The sequence below is a fragment of the Hyperoodon ampullatus genome (assembly GCF_949752795.1).
Source record: "Hyperoodon ampullatus genome assembly, chromosome: 7".
NCBI lineage: Eukaryota > Metazoa > Chordata > Mammalia > Artiodactyla > Ziphiidae > Hyperoodon > Hyperoodon ampullatus.
Window position 1 is genome coordinate 18,220,995 of NC_136920.1, and position 27,927 is coordinate 18,248,921.

At 54.4% G+C, this 27,927-nt stretch overlaps 1 protein-coding gene across 1 annotated transcript; it reads right to left on the reverse strand.

Moving 5' to 3' along the window:
* Nucleotides 1-774: 774 nt before the first annotated feature.
* Nucleotides 775-21,366, reverse strand: TSPAN18 (tetraspanin 18; the record flags this gene model as incomplete). Its single annotated transcript, XM_079709224.1, has 7 exons — nt 775-852; nt 2,924-3,007; nt 10,887-11,069; nt 11,611-11,709; nt 12,687-12,761; nt 18,752-18,946; nt 21,304-21,366. The coding sequence occupies 7 exons, from the start codon at nt 21,364-21,366 to the stop codon at nt 805-807; spliced, it is 747 nt and encodes a 248-aa protein (XP_079565350.1). The 3' UTR covers nt 775-804.
* Nucleotides 21,367-27,927: the final 6,561 nt, after the last annotated feature.

Sequence of the window (27,927 nt, forward strand, 5' to 3'; positions counted from 1 at the left end):
CTGGGGAAACCAGGATGCAGAGGCCAGGGAGGGGTGTGAGCAGTAGGTCTGCTGGGGCCAACAGAGCCTTGGAAGGAGTGACAGGCAGCCTGGGGATGGCGGGGTTCTTGTTCAGAACTGTCACGCATGTGCTGTGTGACTGTGGATGAGAAACTGCTCCTCTCTGGGCTTTCCAGATTATTTGCTCCAACAGATGGGGAAGCACGGACCCTACCGGCTGGGCCATCCTTGGATCCAGCATCTGCAGCCCACTCTTGGCCCCAGCCTGAAGCAGGGACAACTCCATCCTCAGAGGACCAGGGACTCCAAGTGGGTTCCAAGTCCTCAAGGACACAGTGACCAGGTCTCCTCGGGGCCCCTGGGCTTTGCCAACCTTTCTCCACAGTTTTCTTTTGCCTCCTTCTTGCCTAAATCCTTATTACTTCCTTGGCACCAGATCCTGAAGCTGTGAGTTGAGGGCCCAGGTCCCGGGCTGCCAGATCTGGCTGCACCAAGGAGGGGGCCTGGCCCTGGTGTTGCTTTGGTCTCTAGTGCAGACTGCATCCTGGGTTCAGGTGCCCGAGCCCCCGCGGAGAACCCCATGGCGCCCATTCCGGAGTCCAGATGGGCTACATCAGTCCATATTTTTGCCTTCATTTTTTTTGTTAAAAAAATAGCTATTTTCCTCTGCCCCATTTCCTGGCCACTCATCATGGCCTCACCTCCTCCCCTGGGGCCAAGAGGGCAGGGGTGAGGGGGAGGGGAGGGCATTGGGTGCTGGGCAGTGGTGGGTGGGGTGAGTCTTCAATCTTCAGGCCACACCCTCTACTGGATGCCCCGGAAGAGGCACATGGCAAAGATCATGGCAAAAAGCTGCAAAGAAAGTAGGAGTTTGCTTGTCAGGCTGGGCTCACAGCCCTCCAGGGGGCTGTCCCTCCCCAAGGAGAAGGGGCTGTCTGCTCTGGGACAGGAAAGGGGCTCATCCATCACTCTTAGAGCACTCCTGCTGCTGGCACCCCTGACACTGCCCTGGGGGCAAACCCCTCTTGCCAGTCACTGGTCCCTTTCATGCCGTGTAGTCATGAAAAGAAGGGGGCTTTGGACATGGTTCAAATCCAGCTCCCTTATTTGCCAGCAGCAAACTTGGGCCAATACTCAGTTCCCTTCTCTGGGCCTGAGTATGTATCAAGAGCCTACCATGTGCCGGGCACGGTTCTAAGTGCTGTCTCAGAAACATTTTCACAGACCAGGAAGTGAGACACAGGGAGGTCAGGTGACCCACCTAAGGTCACACAGCTACAAATGGAGGATCCAGGATTGGAGTCTAGGTATTCTGACTCCAGAGACCATGCTCCTAGCCCCTGCACTCGCCTCCTTCCAACTCACAGGAAGGAGATGAGATTGAAGTCTAAGGCAATTAACGATGTAATGAGGCCTGTTATATAGTAGATGCTTAATTAGAAGTTACCAGGATTGTTACTAATAGACAAGGAAGATGCAGCCCTTCTCCAAACTAGGAGCACAATCACTGAACACCTGTCTAAGGGCCCTGGGGTAGTGGGGTGTGCAGAGACCCTGACTCAGAGATGCCCATTTCTTCAGACTGGCTGATTCCCCTGTGCCAGAGCTCTTGCAAGTAGCGCAAGGCACAGTCCCTAGACCACAGGCTCATGGCCGAACCTCCAGGAGGGACAGTGGGGTGGAGGCAAAGCATACGGTAAAGGTCCCCGAGTCAGAGCAGTGTTCTGCCTGGCACAGAGGCCACAGCTGGGCTTGTGGGCTGGGTGTGAGGGCAGTAGGTCAGGAGCACAGGCATTGCTTAGCGAGCCCCTATTACACGCCAGGCACGTATTCCCCAGCACCTGTAAGCCCCACCGTGCCCTAGGAGCAGGCTTTCAGCACCATGTTGCAGAGAAGGAAACTGTGGCTCGGGCATCCTGTGCGTGGGGTGAGGCCGAGCTGGAAGGTGAACTCTAGAAGCCCATGCTCTTCCTGCAGGGGACCCACGCCTGCGTTTTCCCAGGGGATCTGGTACTGATTTGTGTTTCCTGTTCATTGTTTCCTCCTAGGAGAGGACTTGTTCACCTAGAACAGCGTTGGCATACAGTAGGGGCTCAATCTCTGCTTGACGAATGAATGAATGAGTGACCCCTCCCTCTCCCCATCCTCAATAGTCTCCACAAGACTGCTCTAAGCAGGGCTGTAGGACACAGTAAGAAGCTAAGCAAGGCCATGTTTATGGTGCCAGGTGGGAGGGGGAAGGCTGAGGATAGGGAGGCCTGATTTCATTTCCTGGCTGGCCGAAGACTGGCAGCCCCTTTCTTGAGATGGGCGGGCCTGAGCAAAGCCCTCTGTCCAACCTCCCAGGGCAGCGGGTTTGAGATCCGGGAGAGGGTGGTAGAAGGAAGAGAAGGGGGCAGCTCTGCCCTTTGGCCAAAGCGCCACCTAGTGGTGGCTCCAAGAGTCTGCGGCTGCCTTCCGTTTGAGGGGGCTCAGGGCCCTTCTGTCTTCACCTCTGGGGCTCAACGTGCGCTTGTGAGGTTCTCAAGGCCCCGCAGGCCCTGAACACCCCACAGAGAATGGGCCTGATCTGGAAGCACAGGCTGTAGCCCCTCCCTGAAATCAGCTGCGTTGATCCTTCAGTCAGAGTTCACTCTGGACCGTGGGTAGGGGTGAGGGCAGTGACTCTCAGGGCCTGTCCATGCCCACTGCCCGCAGACTTGCTCAGATGTGTCCAGAGTCCCAGGCTGACTCGCAGGCAGCAGACAGACATGGCTGGGCTTACCTGCCCATCGTCCCTGCAGTGGGGACCCACTGGGTCCTGGGTTAAGGACCTGGAGATGGAGGCAGGCTGGGGGTGCAGGCCATGGGGGATCTGCCTGAGACCCTGTGTAGGTGTCTGTCTTGCTTCTGAGGAGCCACAGAAGCGGGGGCCTTTACTTACCTCGATGGCCAGCACCCCTATGGCGAGGGCTCCTGCCAGGTAGACGTAAGTTTCAAAGGCGTTGAGGATCACCGTGTAACAGCCCTGGGAGGGAAGGACCAGAGGTAAAGCCATAGCCAGGAAGGAGGGACAGAGGTGAAGGGCCAGCCTCAGGACTGGGGTGTGAAGCCTGGGAACTGGCATGTGGCCCCAAAGCTCAGGCAGCAGCAGGCCTACCCTGTCACACCGCTGCTGGGACAGTTTGGGGAGGAGAGGAGGAGGCAGGAGGCCCATAAGCTCAGCCACTTAGCAGCAATACACCAAAGACCCTCTTGGCCCTCCAGCCCCTAAGGCGGGCTGAAAACTGCCAGCCTGACTGCTGCCGAATCAGCCACAGACCCTTTCTTCTTTTCTGATTGGAATATTGGGAAATTTCCAATAAATATCTGGGCTCCTTGCTTCTCTCATAAAATCAGAAGATCCAGCAAGGTAAGCCATCATTTCTACATGGCAGTACCTGGGGACAGGTGCTCCCTGGGGAACCACAGTCGCCACCATCCCCTATTGTCCCGCACCCACCCTCTCTACTCCTTCCCATTACCAGCCTGGCGGCTGGATTTTGGTTTGTAGCCTCTGCCCTAAAGAAACATAGTCCATTCTTCAAGACCCAGCACATACCTCACCTCCTCCAGGCAGACTTCCAGGACCAGCCCAGCTCCCACAGGGCCCCGTCTAAATGGATTGAATTCCTGTGCTATTACTGCTTTCTCAAGCAGTCCTCTGGATGTACAGACTGAGATAGAGATGGACCCATTAAGACAGAGAAAGAGAGGGATGGCATGCGAGCAAAGCCAGGAGCTGCCAGCACGTGACCTCAGCCCCATCCGACCCTGGGTGCCTCACGTCTTGGTCATCTTCATGCCCATGCTCCTTCCCCCGGCACCATGCTGACCAGAGACTGATGCACGGTAGTTGCCTTGAATGAAATGTATTTTTAAAGGGGGAGAATTTTCTTTCTTTTATGAGAAGCTGTATATTCTTTGGGCCCAGCCAGAGGACCTGCAAGGGGAAGAGCCCCCGGGTGGGGGTGGGGACCATGCCTGGTCCCTGTTGGGTGACTCTGGCTGTTTCTGAGCTCTGTTGAGATTCTTGGGTGTTCACGCCCATTGTCAATCACCTCATTGGCCGGAAGTGGAAATGACGTCCCATGAGGCTGCGCCCAGGAAGGTAGACAGCAGGACGTGTTCTGGGCAGAGTGGCCAGGTGGATGGCATGAGACCCTCCTGCTGGAGGCTGATGGGGGCTGGGCAGGGAAGGCTCCCACAGGCCCCCCATTGAGCATTCAGCAGCAAATAGGATGTACCCAGATAAACAGACCCCTCCAGCACGATGACCTGGATCCACAGTGCTCTTGGGGCTGATGGTGTGTCAGAATCATCTGGGAGGTGGTTAACAATGCAGATGCCAAGGCCTCACTCCCAAGACTCTGGATCAGGGGGTCTGGTGTGGAGCCCAGGAACCTACGTCAGAATCATCTGGGAGGCGGTTAACAATGCAGATGCCAAGGCCTCACCCCCAAGGCTCTGGATCAGGGGGTCTGGTGTGGAGCCCAGGAAGCTACGTCGTGAGCAGATGCCCCAGGTGATTTCTAATGCCTTTGCCATGGCCGGGCTTTAAGACACCACAGTCCCGGCAAGAACAACAGGGGAAGAAGGTCTTAGCTGAACTCGGGCCTTGTCTCAGCAGTGCCACTGGGAGCCCAGCTAAGGGCTGTGTGATCGGAGCCCTAAGGGTGCCCTCCCACAGGCCAGCTGGTCAGGAACCCAGAGTGGCTGGAGGCAACTTCAGAGCTGGCAGGGAAGCCCCATCCGCCTGGCCAGGCCAGGGCCATCCTGGATCTGCCTGCAGACCCGTGTCAGGGCAGAACTCAAACTGCCAACCCCCTTGGTCTGTTTAACTCTTTTTAAAGCATCAGAACCCCAACACGTAGAGCAATGGCAGCAGAAAGCTGGCCTGCTCTGGAGGGAAGGGAAGGGAGACAGGGAGGAGCCTAGGAAGGAGGCTTCTGGCGTCCCGTCATCCCCTCTGGCTGCCACCTGCCTCCCGGGCCCGACGACAGCACCCACTGCTGCACACCACCCCTCTACCCCGACACTGGCTTTGTCGTGCAGTTTGGGGGCCTTTCAGACAAGAAGCACCAATAACCCGGGGAGAAGTGGTGGTTACACCAGCCACTTGCTTACTGGGCGAACTGATAGGCATAGCTCGTTTTATTGCATTTCATGGATATCGTGTTTTTTTAGAAATTGAAGGCTTGTGGCAACCCTGCGTTAAGCACGTCTGTTGGTGCTATTTTTCCAACAGCATTTGCTCACTTCGTGTCTCTGTGTCACATTTTGGTAATTCTCGCAGTATTTCAAACTTTTTCATTATTACTAGATGTGTTACAGGAATCTGTGATCGGTGATCTTTGACGTTACTACTACCTCTCGCTGATGGCTGAGATGATGGTTAGCATGTTTTTGTAGCAATAAAGCATTTTAAAATTACGGTATGCACACTGTCTTTTTAGACATAAGGCTATTGCACACTTAATAAAGTGCAGTGTAAACATAACTTTTATAGGCCCTGGGAGACCAAAAAGTTCGTGTCCCTCTCTTCATCACGGTGGTCTGGAATGGAACCCGCAGTATCTCTGAGGTGGGCCTGTACTTACTTTTTCTAGGCCTCACTTGCCCCATCCGGAAACTGGGGCTATGTAGGCTATAACTACTTCATAGGATTGTGTGAGGATAAAATGAGATGCTCCAGACAAAGCACGTTGAACAGGGTTGGCAGGGAGCCAGCCCTCGGTCCCGTTAGGACCATGCTCCCTCTCTCTGTGCCCCTGGGTGGTGGGAAATGTCTGAGTGCAGAGTTGGGTGTGTGGTTTTACCCTCTATGGCCCTGGGGATCCGTGCACGAGACACACACACACGCGCCCTGGGGATCCGTGCACTAGACACACACACACACGCACACACACACACATGCCCTAGGGATCCATGCACCACACACACACACACATACACACACACACCCTGGGGATCCGTGCACGAGACATACACATACACACACACACACATACACACACATGCCCTGGGGATCCATGCATGACACACACACACACACACACACACCCTGGGGATCCGTGCATGAGACACACACACACATACACACACGCACGCCCTGGGGATCCGTGCATGAGACACACACACACACATACACACACACACACCCTGGGGATCCGTGCACGAGACACACACACATATACACACACACACGCCCTGGGGGTCCATGCACGAGATACACACACATACACACACACACACCCTGGGGATCCGTGCACGACACACACACACACACACATACACACACACCTATACGACAAGGGGACAGGAGGAACAGTAAATCCCTTCCTGAACTTGAAGTTGATTTTATGTGCCACACCCGGGCCGGAGGGTGGGAGTTGTCCCCAGAGGGAAGATGTCCCTGCACCCCTCATCTGCTGTGGATGAGGTACCTGAGGCCTTAACTGCTCATCTGCCCTCTGTTGGGCTGTGGCACCAAAGACCCTTTGGGTCGCTGGGCTGAATCAAGCAGACCAGTTGGCTGATGGAGGCCCTGGTACTGAGACGCCCTCGGAGGGAGCAGTGAGGGCAGGGGGTGGACGGAAGATGCCGCCAACACTTAGCGAGTGTCTGCTCTGGCCAGAACTCTGCTGTGGCCTCATGTGCTTGTTAGGACTTAGTCCCCATTCCGGGGAAGAGGAAAGAAGGGAGGGAGCAGCTGGCTACTTGCTCAAGGTCACACCCAAGGAGGCAGGGAAGCGTATTTACACTGAGGGAAGTCCAAGCTCCCAGGAGCTGCATCAGGAAGCCTCGGTTCTCGCTCACCCAGGCGGGGTCCCTGGCTCAGGGCCCGGAGCTGCCTACAGCCCTGGGTATCACCTCTTCCTCACCCTCAGGATGGATGCCCACCCCTTATCCTGACCCTGCCCAGCGAGACGCTGCAGGGGACCGTCTCTCCCCAGGCTGCCCCACAGACTGCGAGCCCCCTAGCTGTGCCGCTGTCGCCAGCACCCATCCTCCATCTCTGCAGAGAGAGAACATCCCCCCACCCTTGGCTCCTGACCAGTCGCCCCTCGCCAACCTAATCTGACAGAGGGCAGCTAGGCCAGAGGTGCCAGCACAAAGGCCACCCACATTTATACGTCCAGCATGGACCTTCCCCCGAGCCCTCTAAGTCCAACTGTCCACTGGCTACCACTCTTTGGAGGTCCCAAAGGCACCTCACACTCAGCTTGCCTCAGACCAGATCTGAGATCTTCCCCCAAACCAGGACCTATGGAGTCCCCTCATCACTGCTTCATCCTGCCTTCCCCAAAGTCGGCCTACCACCATTTTACCTCCTGATTCATGTCTCAGATCCATACACCTCTCTGCGTCTCTACTGCCACCATCCTGGTCTAACCCATCATTGTTTCTCACTGGGACCAGTGTAAAAATCCATCCTGTTCACTCAGGTCCATCTCTAACCTCTGGCCACTGAGCAGCCAGAGTGTCAACATGGCCACAACCCCATGTAGAACTCGACATGGGCTTCTTTGCTTTTCTAGCATCTTTGCCATGGGCCCGTCAGCACTGCATGGTCTGGCCCTGCTGATACCCTCGCTTTGAGCTAGCCTTGCCTTATTCACTGTGCTCCAGCCATACTGGCCTCTTGGTCCCTGGAACACACCATGCTCCCTCCTACCCCAGGGCCTTTGAACAGGTTGCTCTCACTCTCTGGCTGGAGTGCTTTTCCCTCATCAGGAGGATGAGAGTGTAGTACCCTATATCTAGAGGAGACACAGCAGCACCCATAGTCACAACCCACCAGGAAGTGGATGGGGAGCCCTGAGGATAAAGCAGAGAAACAGCGATGCTGTGGGGAAAGAACACTTAAGACCACCCTGACAAGTGGGAAAAATGGATGCTTTCCTCTTCGTGGTCACCATACTGGCCTGGAGTCAAGGTCTAGCAAGATCACCATCTCCTGGTACACTCCCTGATATTTTTTTTCCAGCAGGGGAATACATTCTTGACTTGCCTGGGTGACTATCTTGACCCAGGGAAGGCTGAGGAATGAGCAGGAGAAGCTGCCATGGTGGATTCAACTCATACCAATGGAGGAGCCCAGTTATTCATCATGGATCACCTTTGGGGATTTCCCTATTTCTCTTCATTGGCACTCAGTGATAAACAGGGCTGGTGGACTAACTCAACACCCATAGATGAGTGCACTCTGCCTTAGCTCCTGACAGCCATGTGACTGAGTCCTGGCCAGTGAGACCAAAGCAGAAGTCTGATGGGGGTTTCTGGGAAAGAAGCTGGTGCCACCTTCTTCCTATCTTCAACATGGGTGGGATGTCTGGAGCCATGGCAGCCATTTTGTCACCATGAAGTACTAAGCACAAAGAAAGGCCACAAGGATCACAGAGACTAGGCCTTGATTGACATGATGGAGCCACTGATAAATATGAGAAGCCACTGTCTTCCAGAATTCTTGCCATTTGCTTCAACCCTTTTAGTTTAGATTTTCAGTTACTTGGAATCAAACATATTGTTCACTGACTCAAAACTGTGATGAGGATGCGAGGCAAATTCAGAAATGCATCCTGGGCTTCAGGGAAGTGGGCTTTGGAGAAAAATCAAATAGAAATAGTCCCTCAGCAGAGGCTTTTAAAAGGGAAGAATGCTCAGGAGGGATGCTAGTGTCTCAGAAAAGGAATCCCAGAAGTCAATCTCTGGGAATCCTCATGAGAAACAGGGGAAGAGTCATGGTAAAGAACTAATGTAGCCGCACAGGGACCTCTCTGATGAACTTCAATTTCAAAGCCACACCCAGGAGATGGAAGGAGGCATCATAATGGCGGATGAATCCAGAAATGGGAAGCATGTCAGGATGAAGCCCTAATAGAACAGGGCCCATGGGAAGCCTCCCTGAACAATGCACAAGTGGCCTTAGGATAGAAGCTTGGCTGTGGGCAGCAGGCAGTCCTAATGGTAGAAGTTTGTTTGTCTTTATCAACCCCCAGCTGTGCGGGCTGCTCTGCTTCATGGAGTTGTCAGGGTCCCAGGCGCCTTGATGCTCTGACATTCTAGGGGGCCACCCTCCTCTGCAAGGTTTGAGATGGCTGTCACCATGGCTGTCACCACCAGCCAGGGATTGGAGGGGAGAAGGAGGGGCAGCACAGTGCTTCCTCTTAAGGACGTGACTCCTTTGCACAAATCGCCTCTGCTCACCTCCCTTCAGCTAGAACTGGGTCATATGCCTTAGCTGCAAGGGAGGCTGGAAAGGGGGGCTTTACCTGGTGGTCATCGGGTCTCTAAACCTCCTCTTTCCAAGGAGGAAGCAGGAACCGAGCATGGGGGCAGCCAGCAGTCTCTGCCACTGTGTCGGGAATCTGAGGTCCGGAGCGTGTGTCTTGGCCAAGGTGACACAGCTGCTAACAGCCCAGGTCTGCCTGACATCACAGCCTGAAACATCCCCCCATGCCCTGCAGCCTCTCCTCACGGTTGAGACCTAACTCCTGGGGTGCTGCCCCTGCTCCCAGCTCATAGCAGCCTGATTCCAGGACCATTGTTTCTTTATTTAGGTCTCTTTCCCCCAGTGTAGGGAGGCCGGACCATAAGGGGTAGAGGAATGTGGCTTTGGGGCCTGATGAGTCCTTGGACATGACATGAGCAGGTGCAGGGGATGAGGGTGCTGAGTTCATGAGGCAAAGCTGAGGCTGGAAAGAGTCTCATCAGACAGTCAGGGTCAGGCCGCAGCCCACCCCCACCCGCCCCGGGACTCTAAGAGGCCTGACTTGAGCCTCGCCCCCAACCCACCCCAGTCCCTTCTAGCCCATCATCTAGTTTTATTTTCTTTAGAGTAAAATTATTATTTCCTGTGAAATTATGACTTGCTATGTGTTGGCTGCTTGCTTATCGTCTGCTTCCTCTAACCAGACTGTAAGCCCCGCAGGAGCAGGGGTCTTGTCTGCTGTCCCCTGCTGTGTCCCCTGCTGTGTCCCCTGTACCTGGCACTCTGCCATGAGAGTCTCATCAAAGGCCGAATCAAGCGAGGGCTGTGGGGCTCAGGTCACCCTATTCTCCCCCCACTGCTCTGCCTAGTCTGGTCTCACACACACCCCTGAGGTGTACGGGGACTGGTCAGTGGGAAGGGGGATCAAGGTCAAGGGCACTGTCTGCCTCACAGAGGGGGCATAGCAGGGGCCCTTGCAGCTCCCGGAGGTGGCACACACAGGAAGGGAAAGGGCTTCTTCTGAGACTGGATGAAGTCCTTGGGTTGTAAAAGAAGCCAAGAAGTCTAGGAGCTTCCCAGACTCTGGAGACTAAGGTCAGGGAAACCTTGCTCCCGTGGGATCTGGAGGTGCTCCCACATGGCAAAGGTGAGCTTCCCTCCAAATAAAAGGCACAGCTGAGGAGGGGCCCCCACTGTGTAATTCTGTTTCTGGCTCCTGACACCTGCATTACCAGAAGCTCAGGGAGTGTTCTACCTGGAACACTGGAAAACTCCTAGTCACCCTTGAACCCCAGCCAAAAGGCCCACTCCTCAATCAGTGCCTGATTGATTATTGATGTCTGTGCAGACATGTGAACAAGGCGGGCTCTGGAGGTCAGACACTGGCTGCACCGGGCATCAGGGCTCTGAATGCTCACAGCCATTGATGGACTGTCTGACATTCTCATCCTTTCCCCCTTTTGGTTGAATCTCAGGAGCATGCATGGAGCCTTCCTCAGCCCCCGTTCAGGAGTCCCATATCACAGCCAACATTTCCATGGGATTCCTTGAGTGCCTTCAGACCTTCAGGGCCCACACTGTCACCCACCCAGCTCTGGCCACCCAAGCCCCGATGGACAGGCTTCCCCTGCCTGGGGGTAGCAGGGCCTGGTACCTGCTTGTTCAGGAACAGGTCCCTTCCCAGGAGGCATTCCTCCCTGTTCAGCAGGACCCCGTCCCGACTCTGGGGTTCTCTCCGGCAACAGGCCTCCGGCACCTCATCACTGTCCAAAGTCAGGAGTCGGAAAACTGATGCAAACTTAAAGTCTTCAGGCCCGTTGACCCCGCAGCAACCAAACTAGGAGGAGAGCAAAGAGAAGGGGGGGATGGGAGCTGGACCCAGGTATGAGGGTGCAGAGACACACAGCCACTTCAAAGTCCACTGTGAAGCAGCGGGCTGGAGCGGAGTCAAGACCCAGGTGTGGGTTGGCTGCTCCTCCTGTGCAAACGTGGGAAAGTCACTCAGCTTCTCTGAGCCTCCAGCGTCCTCATCTGTAAAGTGAGGGTGGTGGTAACCATTCCTACCTCACCGGCACTTAGCACTCAATAAACAGTTGCTATGATTACTATCATCGATGACCATTACAATTGCTTGAGGACTCAAGACAGGGAGGGCAAACAGGTTTCCTCCTGAGTCTGGACTGTGATGCACGGGCAATGGCTGCCAGCATGCTGTGTGAATGAGGGCTCTGAGGCCCGGGCTGGACTGGGTGGATCAGTGCCTGATTGATTACTGATGTCTCTGCAGACACATGAACAAGGCGGGCTCTGGAGGCCAGACACTGGCTGCACCGGGCATCAGGGCTCTGAATGCTCACAGCGTCCCTGGGGCCACTCACTGTGATCATGACAGAGTTCCAGGTGGCAGAGAAGACGTCTGTGTCGTTGTTGCCCTGGTAGTGCTTGGTGAGCTCCTTGGTGAAGAATTCGCGGGTGAGCTGCAGGCAAAGGGAGAGGGCAGGCTGAGACCTACAGCAGCTTGATACAGCTCCCCTCCCCGGCCTCTCCAGCGATCTGCTCCGGGGGAGGGAGGAGGAAGGCCTCAGGGTCCGGGTGCCAGTGAACCTCCTCCCTAGCGGCTAACTTGGGGCAGGCCCTCACCTCCAACCCCAGGACCTGTGGCCTCCCTGCATCGTCAGATCCCCAACATGAAAACGCAGTCTACCCACACAGGCCTTGGCAAGCCTGAGGCCAGGGCCACCTGGGAACCTCCGCCGTCCCTGCAGCTCCTCCCAGAGGGAGGGCTGGTCCACAGTGGGGCGCTCGCCCCTCATGCCACCGCCACTTGCCAGGGCCTCATCCAAGAGGGCTCTGTCCTGTTCTCCTGCATGGCACACTTTCTGTGCTGGGGGGACAGCCTCTTTTCTTTTTTTTTTTCTGCGGTAGGCGGGCCTCTCACTGTTGTGGACTCTCCCGTTTCAGAGCACAGGCTCCGGACGCGCAGGCTCAGCGGCCATGGCTCACGGGCCCAGCCTCTCCGCGGTATGTGGGATCTTCCCGGACCGGGGCACGAACCCGTGTCCCCTGCATTGGCAGGCGGACTCTCAACCACTGCGCCACCAGGGAAGCCCCAAGGGACAGCCTCTTTGACTATCCTCAGACTGTCAGATGACTACTGCTGGGCCACAGCTGGGCAAGGTGTGGAATGGAAGATTCTAGAACCAGGTGTGGGGTTGCACCAGATGCTTGGGAAGAGCAGAGACCCTTAAGGGCCCTCCGACTCTGACCTTCTGGAAAAGCCTTTGCAGGGAGAGGCTCACTGGGGTCTCTCTTTGGGCTGTGGGGCCTTGCTGGGCCGGTGGGTTGTGATTTGGGCTGGAACTACTGGATGAGAGGGCACTGACTCTGTGAGACCCTCTGGGGAGGGAGGGGCTGGCCATGAATGGGGCCGGAGCACCCGGGGCCCAGTACATACGTTTTCCCTGAAGATGAAGGCCAAGATGGCCGCCGAGAGCTCCGCCAAGAAGATGATCAGGATGAACAGGAAGAACTGCAGAGAGAAGGGGGCAGGCTCGTGAGCCCCGAGGGTGGGTGGGAAGGGAACAGGTGACTGCTTGCTGAGGCACCCTTCCATCTGTCACACAATTGACACAACGTACTGATTCTGAAAGACTGAGGAACTTAACTGCTGTAAGCCAGACTTTTTTCATAATAAACACACCAACAATCCATCTTTGGAGCCAACAGGGTTGTCTCTCTCCTGGATCCTGTCTCTTCCAGTCAGAAGGTTTCTGTCACTTTATCCTCATCCCAGGAAGACCCCAGGTCATATACCCTCCCTGACTTTTCAGCGCTAACAGCAGCTGCCCCATAGAGGTCCCGAGGTTTCTCCAAACTCCTTGGTCTGAGGACTGCTTTCGGGGAGAGCTTAGGATGGAGAGTAGGATGATCCGTCCAGGATGCAGACATGAAACATCTCCTAGACCTGCCAAAGGCTTTGTTTTGTTTTTTTCAATGTCCAAACCCAAGGAGAGCCCCTGGCTTAAACAGATCAGCCAGCACAAGGCGTGCATTGTTCACTCCTTAGCCACAGGGGCCGGGGGTTGGGGGGAGGTCTCGCCAGGTTCAAGCCCATGGTCTCTGGTCTCATAGAGGCTTGCTTGGCATCAGAACCCGACACCTGTCCCACGGTCTCTTTTCTGTTTAGCCCCCATTTCCACAGGGGAGGAAACAAGCCAGAGAAGGAGAGTAACTTTCCTTTCCAAAGGTGTGCAGCTCAAAAATTTGAGACCAAATCCTGTCCTCTTAATCCAGCTCCTTTCAGAGCACCACGCTAGCCCTTCTCTCTCTCTGCTGAAGAGCACAGTTCAGGGCTGGCCTGGCAGTGGCTCTTCTGAACCCTGGGGCTCTGGCTCCAGCAGGTCAGGGGCAGCCTCGCTGAAGTCAGCTGTGTGGGGTGACCTTGGACCGAGGTTGGGAGGCAGAGCTCCCTAACCAGAAAGGAGAGGGACCCCTGTATCCCGGGCAGGCTGCCCCTGGCCACGATGCCCATCCCATCCCCCTCCACTTCCACGAGCTCGTCCTTGGGCTGAGAGGTATGTTCCCCACCTCTGCAGCCTCTCATCCCTGTGACAGTGATGGAGGGCCCTGGCAGGGCTCCTGGCATCTCCATTTGGCTGGTGACAGACGGTCATCCGGTTCTCTTTCACGTGGCCTCCACAGAGCCCCGCCCCACCCTCTGCCCTCTCAGTGGAGTTGCTGGCAGTCCTCAGGCTGGCAAAGAGCGGCCTCAGAAATGGTTTCCACCCCAGCGACGTGACTGAGCTGTCTCTGCCTATCAACCTCGGCTTACACAGTTATAAACTGTGGATGAGACAGAACTCGTGAACTCCACGTGCTCATCACTCTGGGAGCCTGCGTGCGCTTTCCAGGGGACTTGGCACCGTGTCAGTGAGATGATGCAGGTGAAGCGCTGTGCACGAGGCTGGCACGATGTAAGCACGGCTCAGATGGTGGCTCAGAACCAAGAGGAAGCATGGCCTTCCTAAAGACAAGGGCTGGCGTGGGCGATCTCTGGGAAAATAACAATAGCTACAATCTATGGGGTGCTTAACACCTAAGCACTGTGACTCTTACATGGGTGATTTCATTGAACCCTCTGGGCAGCCTGGAGTAGTAGCTGCTGTTATCAACAACATCTCTGTTTTACTGCTGGGGAAACTGGAACCCTGAGAGGGTAGAACTTGACCAAGCTGGCCCAGATGGGATAAACACAGGAACTCTGATTCCAGAACACAGCCTCCTAACACCATGTTATCCTGGAACCCAGAAGAGCCTCCAAGTCTTAAGACTTTCAGATGGCCTGCAGGGTCTCTTGTGGATCGACACCAATCCTTTTGCTTTCACATTTATCAAATGCTTATATGTGCCAGGAACAGAGTTAAGCAAGATGCATATTTTCTTACTGAACCCTGATCACAACACTATGCCTGGGAAGAAGGTATTATTATCTTCCTTTTATATATGAGGAACCTGAAGTTCAGAGAAGTTAAGTAACTGACCCCAGGTCACACAGCCAGGAAGTGGCAGAGCAGGGATTAGAACAAGGTTTTTCTGACTCCAAAGCCCATGTTCTTACCCACACCTCTGAGACCACCTCCTCTCTGTTCCTTCATTCTAGGACTGTTTATTGAGCACTTACGCTGTGCCAGGTACTGTGCTAGGTACTGGTAAACAAATACACATAAGGCAGATGTGGTCCCCATCCTCATGGAGTTTCCATTGAGCCAAGGTTCATGATTCATGAAATGAAATTCATGAGATGAAAAACATAAGATTCATGAGATGAAATTAAAGAATGAACCTGGTAACTCATGGATGGGGAAAGCGGGCCTCCCCAGAGGAAGGGGGTCTGCAGATCTCCTGGCCATTGCTCCTGCCTGGAGCAGGTCTCCCCAAGCATGGGGACTGAAGGGTGACATGAGTGTGTGAGTTTAAGTCACCTGAAGGAAAGTGCAGGGCTTTGGGGCCAACATCGGTAACAATGTCACTTCTGCTAACTTCTCCGGCATGAAATAATTTCCTCCTGCTTGACAGGGTTACTACTGGTTATTTTGAGGGGTGTCTCCTGGACCTGGCCACAGGGCTGATGCTTCCTGGGGCTTCCCCTAACCAGGGCCTTTCCCAGGGTTTGTTTGCCTTGAGTTAATCTGACCTCATCCCATTTGCCTAAGGACACATTTGCCAGTAATTCCGAACATTAAATTTATCACACTTTGCTTAGGCTCAGAAAATTAATCAAGGGGTAAAACCTGCTATTTTGCCTACTTGTGAGCATTTCCAGACTTTTCTAAGCCATCTGCCTACAGCATGTCAGCTTTCAGTTCTCATTTCTAATAATATTTACCAAATTTACATACTTCATGAACAATTCAGCTCATTTATCACTTTTAAATTACACTCATCTCTTTTTGCTGTTCTCTTTTCCAATTTAGCATGTCTTGGTTATAAAATATTTTAAAAATGTGAATCTTTCAAAACATGGGCTAAAAACATTCCTCGAACTAGTTATAGGTAAGCAACTAGGAAAAAGGGGATGCCACACAATCTCACCAATAGGCTGAAATTGTTCCATGGTACGTGAAAATGCTATAAAATTGATCAACAGGAGTGTTTGGAAAATGTGTTTTTAGAAGAGTTGATCGTTAGCCGACATTAGACTCATTGTCCCCAGGGCTAAGGGTCACTGGCACCCCTTGGGGTTTAGCCTCAGAGCGAGGCAGAGGGGTGCCCAGCTAACTCCTATCCCCAGGCCTCCTCTCTCTGCAAGCCTTTAAGCCACAGTTCCAGAGGTGACTAAAGTCACTCTCTCTTGGCTTCTCTCAAGATAAGTCTTCCCTCTTTCCCGGAAGGGCAAGGAGGCGGCTTCTTAAAAGGATGCAGTAGCCGGGAGGGGTGAGACCTGGGGCCCCTCTTCAGCTGGAACCACCACACAGCTGAGTCCAGGTTGGCAGAGAAAGCAGTTCTTTCTATTTTTCACGAATCTTTCCGAAAACCTTCCAGAAGCTGTGGTGGCCCTAGAAACACCCAAGCATGCGTACCACACACACATACAACACATAGGTACAGGCACACACATGGAGGCCCTGACATATTTTGCACATAATTTGGGGTGAGTTTTGGACCACTTGAGTCCATTCCAGGTTAGGAGCCTCTGGATCAGCCCTGGTCTGAGAGACAGCAGACCTGAGTCCAAGACTCCCCTGGCTTTGACCTGCACTGTGACCTCAGGGTTGTGTGTGTTAGGGTTCTGAGAGAGAGCGGGGAGGGGAGGGGAAGGGGAGAGAGGGGAGGAGAGGAGAAGGGGGAAAGGAAGCAGGGGAAGTAAAGAAAGACAGAGGCAGGGAGGGGGGCAGAGGCAGGCGGGGGAGGGGGCGTGGTCCAGGAGAAGGAGAAGGAAAGGCAGCAGGCACAGAAACCAAGAGATCAAGAGAAAGGCAGAGACAGAGAGACAGGAAGACAGAGGCAGAGAAAGAGCGAGCAAAGAAAGGGAGAAACAGACATAATGAGACTGAAGAGACAAAAGGGAGGAAGGAGGCAGAAGAGGGGATGGGAAGGGGTGACTTCAAGGTTCGGTGGGCACACCGGCCACAGCCGGGACTTAACTCTCTCTCAGGGGACTTGGGGCAAACCTCCTCCTACCCCGGGGTCTCAGCCTTCTCCCCTAAGCACTGGGGAGAGCGATGTCTTGTCCAGCTGGCAGGCTCTGAGGGAGCCACTTAGCTCGAGAGGGCTTGCGAGGCCTGCAGCCTGCTCCTGGCCCAGAGCCCCAGCCCGGCTTCCTGTCTTGGCTTCAGGGATGAGCCCATTAACGTTGGATGAGCCCTGGGGGCTGAGATGCAGGGTGGGCAGAGGAGGGATGTAGGAAGGGAGCTCTGGTGTGTCCTGGGACCCATACTCAGCTCCTTGCAAAGTCCCCAGCTCCCCAAGCCCGGACTTTTCCTTGCACCGTCGGACACTGTACAGAGCTCTCCACCAGGGGGCGCCCTCGGGCTTCTTTCTTTCTCTCCAGAAGGAAAGTTTGCATTGCTTACCCTGCTGCCCAAGGCCAGAGGGACCCAGGGCGCCTGTGTCACACACATCACAGCTGATTTCACTTTCTCTCTGTGACACGAATGGGGAGTGCACAGTCTGTTCTAATCTGGGGAGGAGGCATTTGTGCCAGATCTCTGCCTCCCAAAGCCACTGGTGCCGGCTCATCGGCAGGAGTGGACAGACGCCTTGCAAGCCCACGTCACTGACCAGCCCACGTCTCCCTATCACTTAACCCCCGACCCACGCAGCTGCTCACCCATGAGGAGACTCTGCAAGCTGGTCCTTCCACGCACACACTTCTAAGCTGGGCCGTTTTTAACCTACCCTCCAGCAGGACTGCGCTCTACCCGGTTTTCCTAGCCCCCGGGAGGCACAGGACCTTGTAGGAGAGGAAGCCCCATCACCAAGGCCAGGGAAGTAAGCAGAGGCCCAAAGGGCCACAGCCCGTGTGAACACAGAAGACCAGAGAAACAGGACATCCACCGCTTGTCTTGTTTGGCTCCAACCTATAGCTGAGCTGGTTCGCCCCTCACCTAACGAGAAGACACTAACTAAAGCTCAGAGAGGTTAAGAAACTAGACCGGAGTCACATCATTAGTTACGAGACAGAGCAGAGTACACACACAAGCCCAGGCCTGCCCAGCTCATCCTCGTGGGCTCGGCTGCCTCTCACCAGCCTGTCCACCAGGGAGGGGACGGACACTCGGCCCCTGATGCATCTATAGCACCTAGTGAACTATGTGGCCTGTAATAGCGGGTCAAGGACTGTTTATTTAATGAATAAAGGCCCTCCAGAGGTCATATCATTTCTATTCTAGAAGTGGAAATGCGAAAGCTGAATGATTTATCTGATAGCTATCTTAGCTCTTTTTTTTTAATTTATTTATGTGTTTTTTTTTTTTTTTTTTTTTTTTTTTTTGAGGTACGCAGGCCTCTCACTGTTGTGGCCTCTCCCGTTGCGGAGCACAGGCTCCGGACGCGCAGGCTCAGCGGCCATGGCTCACGGGACCAGTCGCTCTGCGGCATGTGGGATCTTCCCGGACCGGGGCACGGACCCGTGTCCCCTGCATTGGCAGGCGGACTCTCAACCACTGCGCCACCAGGGAAGCCCTATCTTAGCTCTTTTACCACAGAGTTATATATTCGAGGTCTTACAAGCAAGTAAAAAGCATCACGAGTCAACTTTCTCAGCTGACCCTGCCTTGGAGACAAGCCTGGCTGTTCAGACCTGGAGGCCAAGGCCACTGTCCACCTGGGAGCAGCTCACCCACACGGCAGGCACGGGTCCAAGCGCAGATGCATGTAGGAAGGGCTGGTGGTCCTCCCGCTCCTGGAGGATGGTCTACTTGGCTCAGACCTCAGTGTGAGTCCCCCGTAGTGTGGACACAGGGCCCCCAACACCCAGCCCGGGGCACCCATGGGTGGGGTGGAGGATGGGGTACTCACCAACAGCAGCAGACACTTGTTCTCCCGGACGGCCCCGCAGCAGCCCAGGAATCCGAGCAGAAAAAGCAGGCCCCCCATGGCCAAGAGGATGTAGGCGCCCGTGATGAGCAGGGGGTTGGCGGCCACAATCTCCCGGAAGCCGGTGGGGTCCACCATGACCCAGATGCCGATGCCCAGCAGGCAGGCCCCCCCTAGCTGGTCCCCGGGGCCAGTCAGGAGAGGGGAGAAGAAACAGGCAGACACGGAGGTTAGACATTCCACACACACACGCCATTTCCCTGAGCGAGGCCCTGGGGCGGAGGCGCTGAGTGCCCGGTGGACTGGGCACAAACTCCATTTGCTGCTCGAGTCAATGACCTGGCAGTGTTTTCCTCTGCTCTGAATTTCCCTACTTACCCTGACCTGCGGTGTGTCACGACACCTCCAGATCCAGTCTCTGACCCACGCCCCCGCCTCGGGCTGCTGAGAACCAAGTCCTGTAGAGTTCATCCGCCACTTTTATATTCTCCTTAAATGTTAGAGCTGCTGGGTAATGAGGTCATTCAGTCCAACCTTCTGATTCCACACTGAGCCCCAGAGGGGACCAACGAACTTACCGAAGGTCACACAGCAAGTTCACGGCAGAGCCAGGGCTGAACCCCAGGCCTCCCTGACTCCAGCCCCAAGGACCCTCGCCAAATCCATGAACATGCTCTGACACCTATGCTGGGAAAACACAGACAAAAGCCATCCTCTTTGTTCTCAACAGGAGCTCTCAGTTGGGTTGGGGTCACCACTCTCACATCACATTCTTTTTATGTCTTCATCTCCATGGCCCTCATCTCCATGCCTTACTTATCTTTGGAGAGAGGCAGCTTAGTCCAGAGAAAGGGCTGTGCCACTTATTAGCTGTGTGACCTTGGGTAAGTGGCTTAACCTCTCTGAACCTTGGCTTCCCCATGGTTAAAAGAAGATACTGTTTCCCACCTCCCAAGGTGGCCCCGAATAAGAAGAAAGGACAGAACGGACATGAAGGTGCTTAGCAGGGTTCAATAAACATCCGTTCCACTGGTCTTGGGCACAGACCAGTATTGGAAACAGACCTGTTGCAGGAGAAACCATTTGGCATCATCAGATTTTAAAGGTTGGGAAGTGTTTGAAATCCCCGTGTCGTGGGAGGACCTGAGGAATGATAGAAAACTGCTGAGCTTTGGCTTGGCTGAGGGGTCTGTAAGCTGGGGGAAGAGCTGGATGGTTTGGGGCAAGAGGCGATATTTTCAGGTGCGGTGGTGGGAGTGGGGAGGCAGAGACGCCTGAGGGACCCAGGGACAGCCAACGACAGAATCTACATTTTCGCCGTCTGCTGTGCAACGCCTTTCTCCTTGGTCTCCCCACAAACCTCCAGGGAAACCTCCTCATAGCTGTTGGAGGTTTGGGGGTTTAATAATTGTGTGCTGAGTTCTGCTTCAAGGGCGGGGCTCAGGCATGAACTGGGCGGCCCAGGATGACTCAGCCCCATTTCACCTAGGGACACTGGGGCTGCCCAGGGCCACCTAGCTTGGAAGTTGGGTCTAGAATTCAAGTCTGTGGGGCTCCCTGCTCTTCAGGATTAGGGGCAGGGGAGGGAATCCAGGAGAGTTGCTGAAATGTGCAAAAAATAGATGGTGACAGACAGACCGACAGAGTCAGTCTTGACCAGAAGAGGCCTCTCTTTCCTAGTGACCCTGCCCTGGGGGACATCAGTAGATGTTTACTCATCCAGGTCTCGGCTGCACTAAGGTCAAAGGTTGAGGTGGGGTCACGCGATGAGCGTGGTTCTGCTCCTGGGAGAGGCCATGGGTCTGAGCAGAGCAGGTGGGCTGTGCTACAGGGCGCTGGGCTGGCCACCTGAGCCCCCAGGGCCTCTGTTCTTTCACGCATAGAATCCATAGGTTGGATGGGGATGGAGCTGACACATTCCAGGCACTTCCTAAACTAATCTTGCTTCATTTGCAAAAAACCTGTTGAGGGAGGAGATTAAAGCATGAAGATACTGAGGTTCAGAGGGGTGAAATGTGTTTCAGATCACAGAGCTGGAGACGTGCAGAACTGGGCTTTGAACCCAGGTCTCTTGGTCCCAGAGAGGTTTCAGATTTCATCAGGTGGCTCCGTCAGCTCCGCCCATCCAGCTCTGATGTCCATAACTGCTCTGGGGGGTCAGGGCTGGGTGGGGCTCCCTGCTGCCCTCTGATCACCCCCATCCTCCTTCCCCCCACCAACTCCCTACCAGGGGTTAGATTTCAAGATAGTAGCCAGGACTAAGGCCCCTATCTTTTCTTTTTTAGAGTAGCTGAAGCATCATCCCAGGGGCTGTGCAAAACATCTGTCCTGTGATGGTGGGCTCTAGGAGTGGGGTGGGCACTGCTGGGGGACTCCCTGCCGTGAGCCCCCAGCTGGGCAGGTAGAGCTGCTTCTAGCACTGGCCCCTGTTGCTGTTCCTGGGACTCAGCCCCATGTGACTTTCAAGCAGCAGTTAGTCCTGCCCACCCCGCAGAGGCCTGGGGAGACCCCGGGAATGTTCCAGGAATACTTACAAATATGAAGAAATTGAACACAAACATCAGATACTTCATGCAGCTCAGACAGTCGCCTTCCATGGTGCTCCCCCTACAAAACAGCAAGGCCCTCTCAGTCTTCCCACTGGGGGACCCCATCCAAAAAGAACTCCTGCCCCTCCCTCCTCTCCTCCTCCTTGGGGTGTCCCAGTGGCCAGCCTGCCCTTGTAGCCGATGGGGGAAGAGGGCAGCTGATAACAACCTCCTTATCACAGGGCTGGTGCTTTGCCCTGTGAGGCCAGAGTTAGGAGTGAGAACTCGAGAGCTAGCCTGCCTGGGTTCAAGTCCTATCTCTACTGTTCATTTGCTGTGTGGTCTTGGGCAAATTGCTCCACATCTCTGAGTCTTGCTCTGTCCAATTTGAAAATGGAGATTAAAAACAGAAGCTTCCTCCCCAGCAGTGTTGGGAGGATTAACTGAAATAAGGCAGAAATATGCTTAGCAGGTCCTCCGTGTGGCAGGTGCTCAGAGGTGTGACATCATGATGTTACTTGATTGCAGACATGAGCCTCCTATTTGGTAGATGAGACACTAAGGCTCAGGGCCTTGAGGGACTTGCTAAGGTCCTAGAGCAGGATCAGAACCCAGGCCCGACAAACTACCTACAACCCCACATTACCCTCCGACTCGGGGGACCTGTCCACTGAGGAGGGGTGTTGCAGGGAAAGAGCCCCCAGATGCTCCCCCACCCTGACTACCTCTATCGTGAGACCTACAATATCCCACCTCCCCCTGGAGTCTTCCCGTCCCTACCTAAGAGTATGCCCATGGTAGCGGGTCACTGAATACAATTCTATTCAACAAACTTTTTTTTTTCGGTACGTGGGCCTCTCACTGTTGTGGCCTCTCCCGCTGCGGAGCACAGGCTCTGGACGCGCAGGCTCAGCGGCCATGGCTCAAGGGCCCAGCCGTTCCGCAGCATGTGGGATCTTCCCGGACTGGGGCACGAACCTGTGTCCCCTGCATCGGCAGGCGGACCCTCAACCACTGCGCCACCAGGGAAGCCCTCAACAAACATTTATTGTGCAACGACTGGATGCCAGGCACTGGGGCTTGAAAACAAGATGTAGCCCTCCCCCATGCCTGGGGGAAGCAGACGGCATCTGCTATCGCAAGTCATCCCTCAAGGTGCACAAGTCACGGTCATATTCAATATACAATGTTCAATATTTCTACACTTTCTTCCTGACAGCCCTGGGGAGAGGATGGGCAGACCCAGGAGGACCTACCCCTTCACTTGTTCCAGGCCCCATCCTCCCAGCAGCCAGTGGAGGGCTGAGATTCAGTGGGGACCCATGGGTATGGCGGGCCTGCTTAGCTAGCATCCCTTGGTCCATGCCACGCCCACCAGTTGTTAAACCATTATCCCTGATGGTGGGTCATCCTTGTCTCTTGCATCATGCCCAAGCCCAGGCTCTCTTCCTCCAGAACAGGTCCCCACACCAAGCCACCAGCCCTCCACTATCTCCTCCATCTCTGACCTTCTAGGAGCAGCAACTAACCTGCATCTAAACATGGCAGTCCAAGCATGGGCTCTGAAGTCAAACACACCTGGGCTCCAATCCTGGCTCGTCACACCTCTCTACCTCTGTGTCTTTGGTAAGTGACTTAACATCTTGGGCTGCAGTTTCTTCATCTGAAAGTGGGCATTTAGGACCTGCATCGTGGCGTGTTTTGAGGATTAAATGAGATGTCCTATGTTAGGGCTCTCCACAGCACCTGGCTCAGCGTGGGGTGACCAGCTCTTACTAGGAACACACCTAACTTTACAGTCATAGGTGACTCACTGGGCTATCATTGCCCATGAGATCAGGACCCCAGGACAAAGACTTGCACCCTAGGCACTGCATGCTGACCCCTTCTCCCTTGGACACTTGGCTGATGCAACTCCATACATCTGCTGAGACCCTGTCGTCCTTGGAAAGGGGGAAGAGGACAGGAGAGAACATTCATTGAGTACCGACTCTTTGCCAGCCACACTCCAGCTCCATGAAGTGACTGTCCTGAATCTTTCAACAACCGCATGAGGCAGGAAGCACTGTGCCCATTTTACAGATGAGGACACTGAGCCTCAGGGAGGTGAAGGTGCCCAACATCCTGGAGCTTGTAAGCATGCCCCTCAGCTCACTTCAGATCCTGTGCTCCACCTGGTCCAGGGACTGCTGTTCAGGCAGACAGCAGGGCAGAAGGAGCACTGGACTGGGAGTCTGGAGCCCCAACCTCCAGCTCTGCAAGTCACTTCCTCTCTCTGGCCTCAGTGTCTTCATCTGCAAAATGATGGAGATGGAGTTTGATGGGCTGTCAGTTCCTGCCATCAGGCTCTGACTTGGGTGGGCTTTTAGAGGGCAGGAGGGGCGGCCCCAGTGAGATGCTGAGAAGTCTGCAGGGGGGCCAGGCTCTGGGGCCCCCTCCTCTGCCTACCCAGGCAAAGCTGTTCTCCAGAGTCTGATCCGGCTTCAGCTGGCTCTCTGGCTCTCTGGCATTTAAGGGGCATAATAAATATGGCAGCTCATAAACGGGCTACCTGTATTTATTATGTACCACATTCATTAGAGATTACATCTAATGGGTGGCTTATGGAGTGCTGGGCTCCCAGACGAGTGCAATAAAAGGGGATGTGTGTCCTGGAAAGAGCCTCTGACAACCTCAAAGGTGAAGCAGGTAGAAAAAGAGATGATGTGAGCTGGAGGGTGGATGGAGACAGGGAAGCCCAGGCGTCAGCTCCAGGGCAGGGTGGACAGAGGGCTTTGGAGCCCGACAGAGGATCACATCCCAGTTGTTTAGCTGGTGGCCTGGGGCAACTTCTTGAGCTGCATACATCCGAGTTTCCTTTTCTTTAAAATTAGTATAAAAAAATAATGCCTTTCTCATAATGTATGGAAAATACTGAGAACAGAGCTTGGTGCATGGTAGATGATACAGCAACAGCGAGTAGCAGCTGGCTGCCCTTGAGTTCTTACTATGTGCCAAGGAACATGCACAATCTCATTGCATCCTCGTAAGGCTCCTGGATGTAGGTTATGTCATTTCCCTTTTTTCAGGCGAGGGAACTGAGCTTCAGAGAGATGGAATCACTTGTCTTAGGTCACACAGCATAGAAGTGCCTGAACCAGGATTTGAACCCATGTCTGTCTTAATCTGGAGCCACAACTCTTAATCATCATTTTCAATGAATGCTAATTCCCTCTCCCCATTCATCCATTTTCCTCCAAAATTCAGGCCCGTCTTCACACCTCTTATGCCATTTTATTTCCCAGGCCAGAGAGACGGCCTCCTGCGTCATCGCCCACGGCCAGGCTAAAACCAAAAGACCAACAACTGCCAGCTCCACCAGCCACAGGGGCTCCTGAAAATGGGGACACACCTCCACTGCTAATTGACCAGACAAAAGTGACAGACACATGGCACCTCCAATCGCTGCCTGGATCTGGGTGTTAGCGCCACCCACCCACGGAGCCTTGGCCCATCACCACGCAGTGCCCTAATTTACTTCTAAGGAGAGTAGAACATAAGTCTCTGCAAGGCGGATTGAGAAGAAACTGCAGACCATGGAGGTACAAAGGCTTGGCTGTTCCTCAAAAAAGATGTTCAAAAGGCACTTATGAAGAAGACGGAGGGGGCGGGTCTCTGCTAAATGGAAAGGCCATGCCCTCCCTGGGGCCAGGGGTGAAAGGCCCACTGAAGTTTCCCCATTCCACGGAGCCCACAGGGTCCCGGAGGGGAGGGTGGCAGTGACGGTGGGGCTTCAGGGTCACACGGGTCCTGGCTCCACCACCTTCTAGCCCCGGGGCCAGTGGACAAATCACGTAAGCTCCCTGGGCCTTTGCTTTCGTGTCTGCAGAATGGGGCCAGGAATGCTGACCTGCTCAGGAAATCAGAGGACTGAGGATTAAATGATAAATAACGTATGTAGGGCTCATGCCAGGCCTGACACACGGCAGTTTCTCCCCTTCCATCCTTGCCCTGCTCTCTCAGACCCTGAGAGGGGAGGACTCTGATCCGGAGGATTTCTGCTCAGGGAGAAGGAGTGTGGTCAGTGGTTTTCATACTGGGTTCCCCGAGGCTAGCAATCCCCTAAAGCCATTTTCAGGATTTCAAGTAACACCTCAGAAATCATCCCCTCCCCACCGGCTGGCTCAAGGGACAAGTGTCTTGGGTTTTGGAGCCATTAAACCACTCCAGGGTGGGAACCCTATTTGTCAATGTTGTTCAGAAGCCCTAACTGCTAGGTATGGATGACTCGGCAGTACATGAACTAGGGAGAAAGGTATACTTCGTAAATGATGACTTGGTAAAGGCAGTGCTGTGTGACCGATAAAATCTTTTAAATCTTGGGGCCCAGAGAGATGAAATGCGGGCGTCAGCATCACAGGCAAACTTGCCCTCGTGTGAATTCAGATCCCACAGGCGCAGGGAAAGCATGCAGGGAAAGCAGTTCAGGTGCTGTGGGTCCAGCTGTCCTTCCATGTGGGCGCCTGCCCCAGGGTGAGCCTGGGTGGGAGCCGTGGACTTGCTGCCATGGCTCCCATGGTCTCAAGACACCTGTGCCCTTCACAGCACCCGCCCCCCCACCCCGCCCCGCCCCTGGCCTCTGAGGGTTGGTGCTTACAGATGGGTGCTTTATCATTCAACGTGACCCCAGATGCCACTGACTGTTTCATGTATAACAAAGCCTGGTGTTTAAGGGCTTTAAGGGGAACTTTGACGTGACACTACTGTTTGTGTAAGCACTGATTTAGAATCCAGCCCTTGTCTAACTTATGTCATCAGCATTTCAATAAAAGAAGTTCTTGGCCATTGAAAAGGTAAGGAAGCACTGATCTGGCCCAACACCCTCACCGTGGAAATGGGAAAACCAAGGCTGTGAAAGGGAAGGGGAGAGTGGCCAAGTTACAAAACCATTTAGTGAGAGATCTGGGCCTGGAACCCTGTTTCTTGAAGCCCAGGCTACTCTCCACACTCAATATTTTACTTATTTATTTTGGTAGCACACTCCTTCCCTTGTTAGAATGTATGCTTAGAAAGGCATGGACTTGCTTTGTTCACTGCCATATTCTTAGTGTCCAGAGCACTGCCTGGCACATGTGGGTCCTCCATTCCTATGTCTGAATAAATGAATAAATGCAGGAAGAGTGGGAAAAGAGAAAACAGACACAGAACAGTAGAGACTCAGCAAATCAGAGAAACAGACAAAGTCAGAAAGAGAGGGAAAGATGGAGAAAGACTGAAGGAGAGAGACAGGGAAAGAGAGACAGAAGAGATACGGGAAGGGACAGACAGACAGACTGAGAAAGTTCTGCTGGGGAGACAGGGTGGTACCAGGGGATGGCACAGGGGTGCACAGGGACGGGGAAGGGAGAGCAATTGCTGACCTGTCACCTGGGCAGTTCTGATGTCAGCGGGACAGTCTCTTGGTCGAGGGGTTCCTGTATATTTCCTTTATTGGCCCAGCTTGTCCTATAAGCGAAAATATTCAATTATTCTAGGAAGCCGATAAGGAGCTGCTTATGAACCCCCGACCCCCCTTCGGACACACACGTTCTGGGCCAGTGCCTTGCTGATCTGGGCCCATTAGCGCTAATGAAAAGCTCTCAGCACCTGGGGCACTCTGGCTGGGGAGGCCCGCACTCCATACCTGCCTTCTGCCCAGATGGCAGCTCCTGGGTGCCCTTGCTGGGGCCACATGGGGAACCACATCTTCAAGAGACTTGTGGTTTCTGGCACGGGCTTCAGCTCTGCTGACACGCTATTGCATGTGGCTGATGAACGGCGAGGAGAGGGTGGGTGCGGTGGCCCATACAACTGGATGCTCCCTGGATGCCACCTGGGCATCTGCACTGATGCCTCAGCACAGAGAGTGCTGGCAGAGCGCCATAAATCAAACACCCTCCCCAGAAACTCTGACTCCCAGGGGAGAGAAATTTGATGCTGGAAAGGGTTCCTGAGGCTTTGCCTAAGGATTTGCCAGAAGGCTCCTTTCCTCATTTCCACTGCCAGCTCCCAGCAGTGGGAATGAGGGTGTGATTTCAGCAGTCAAACGGGCCCAGATGGAGACTCCTGTTCTGTCACATGTGTGGGGAATTCCATAGCCGGCTCCTGCTCAAACACTGGGCTAGAGGACATTTCCAGGGGAAATCTGAGGTCTGGGGGAGCTTGGGCTGCAGTGGGCCTTTCCATGGGCGGGAAGGGGGAATTTCTGCGTCTTGGGCACCTGTTCAGATTCCTTCCCATTCTCAGCAGTGGTGGGGATGAGGGGCGGTAGGTGAAAGATTCCTCTCCCTCCCTCCCTCCATCCCTCCCTCCATCCCTCCTTCCATCCATCCACCCATCTGCTCAGCAACTCCTACTGTGCGCTGGGTGCTGTGTTAGGAAAAGGAGATACAAACAAGCAGGAACTCAACACTTGGGTGGCAGTCGGGGTAGGAGATTGGGGGAGGCAAGGGAAGGGATGACAATAGGGCTGGGGACCCAGAGGAAGGAGGGCAAACTCTCCACTGGTGTAACTCCACTGGGGGCAGTTAGGGAGTTTTCACCGGGAAGGGGATAGTGCAAGGGAGTAAGTTTTGAGGGAGTGTAGAGGTGGGGATGTGCAGAGGGGGGGAA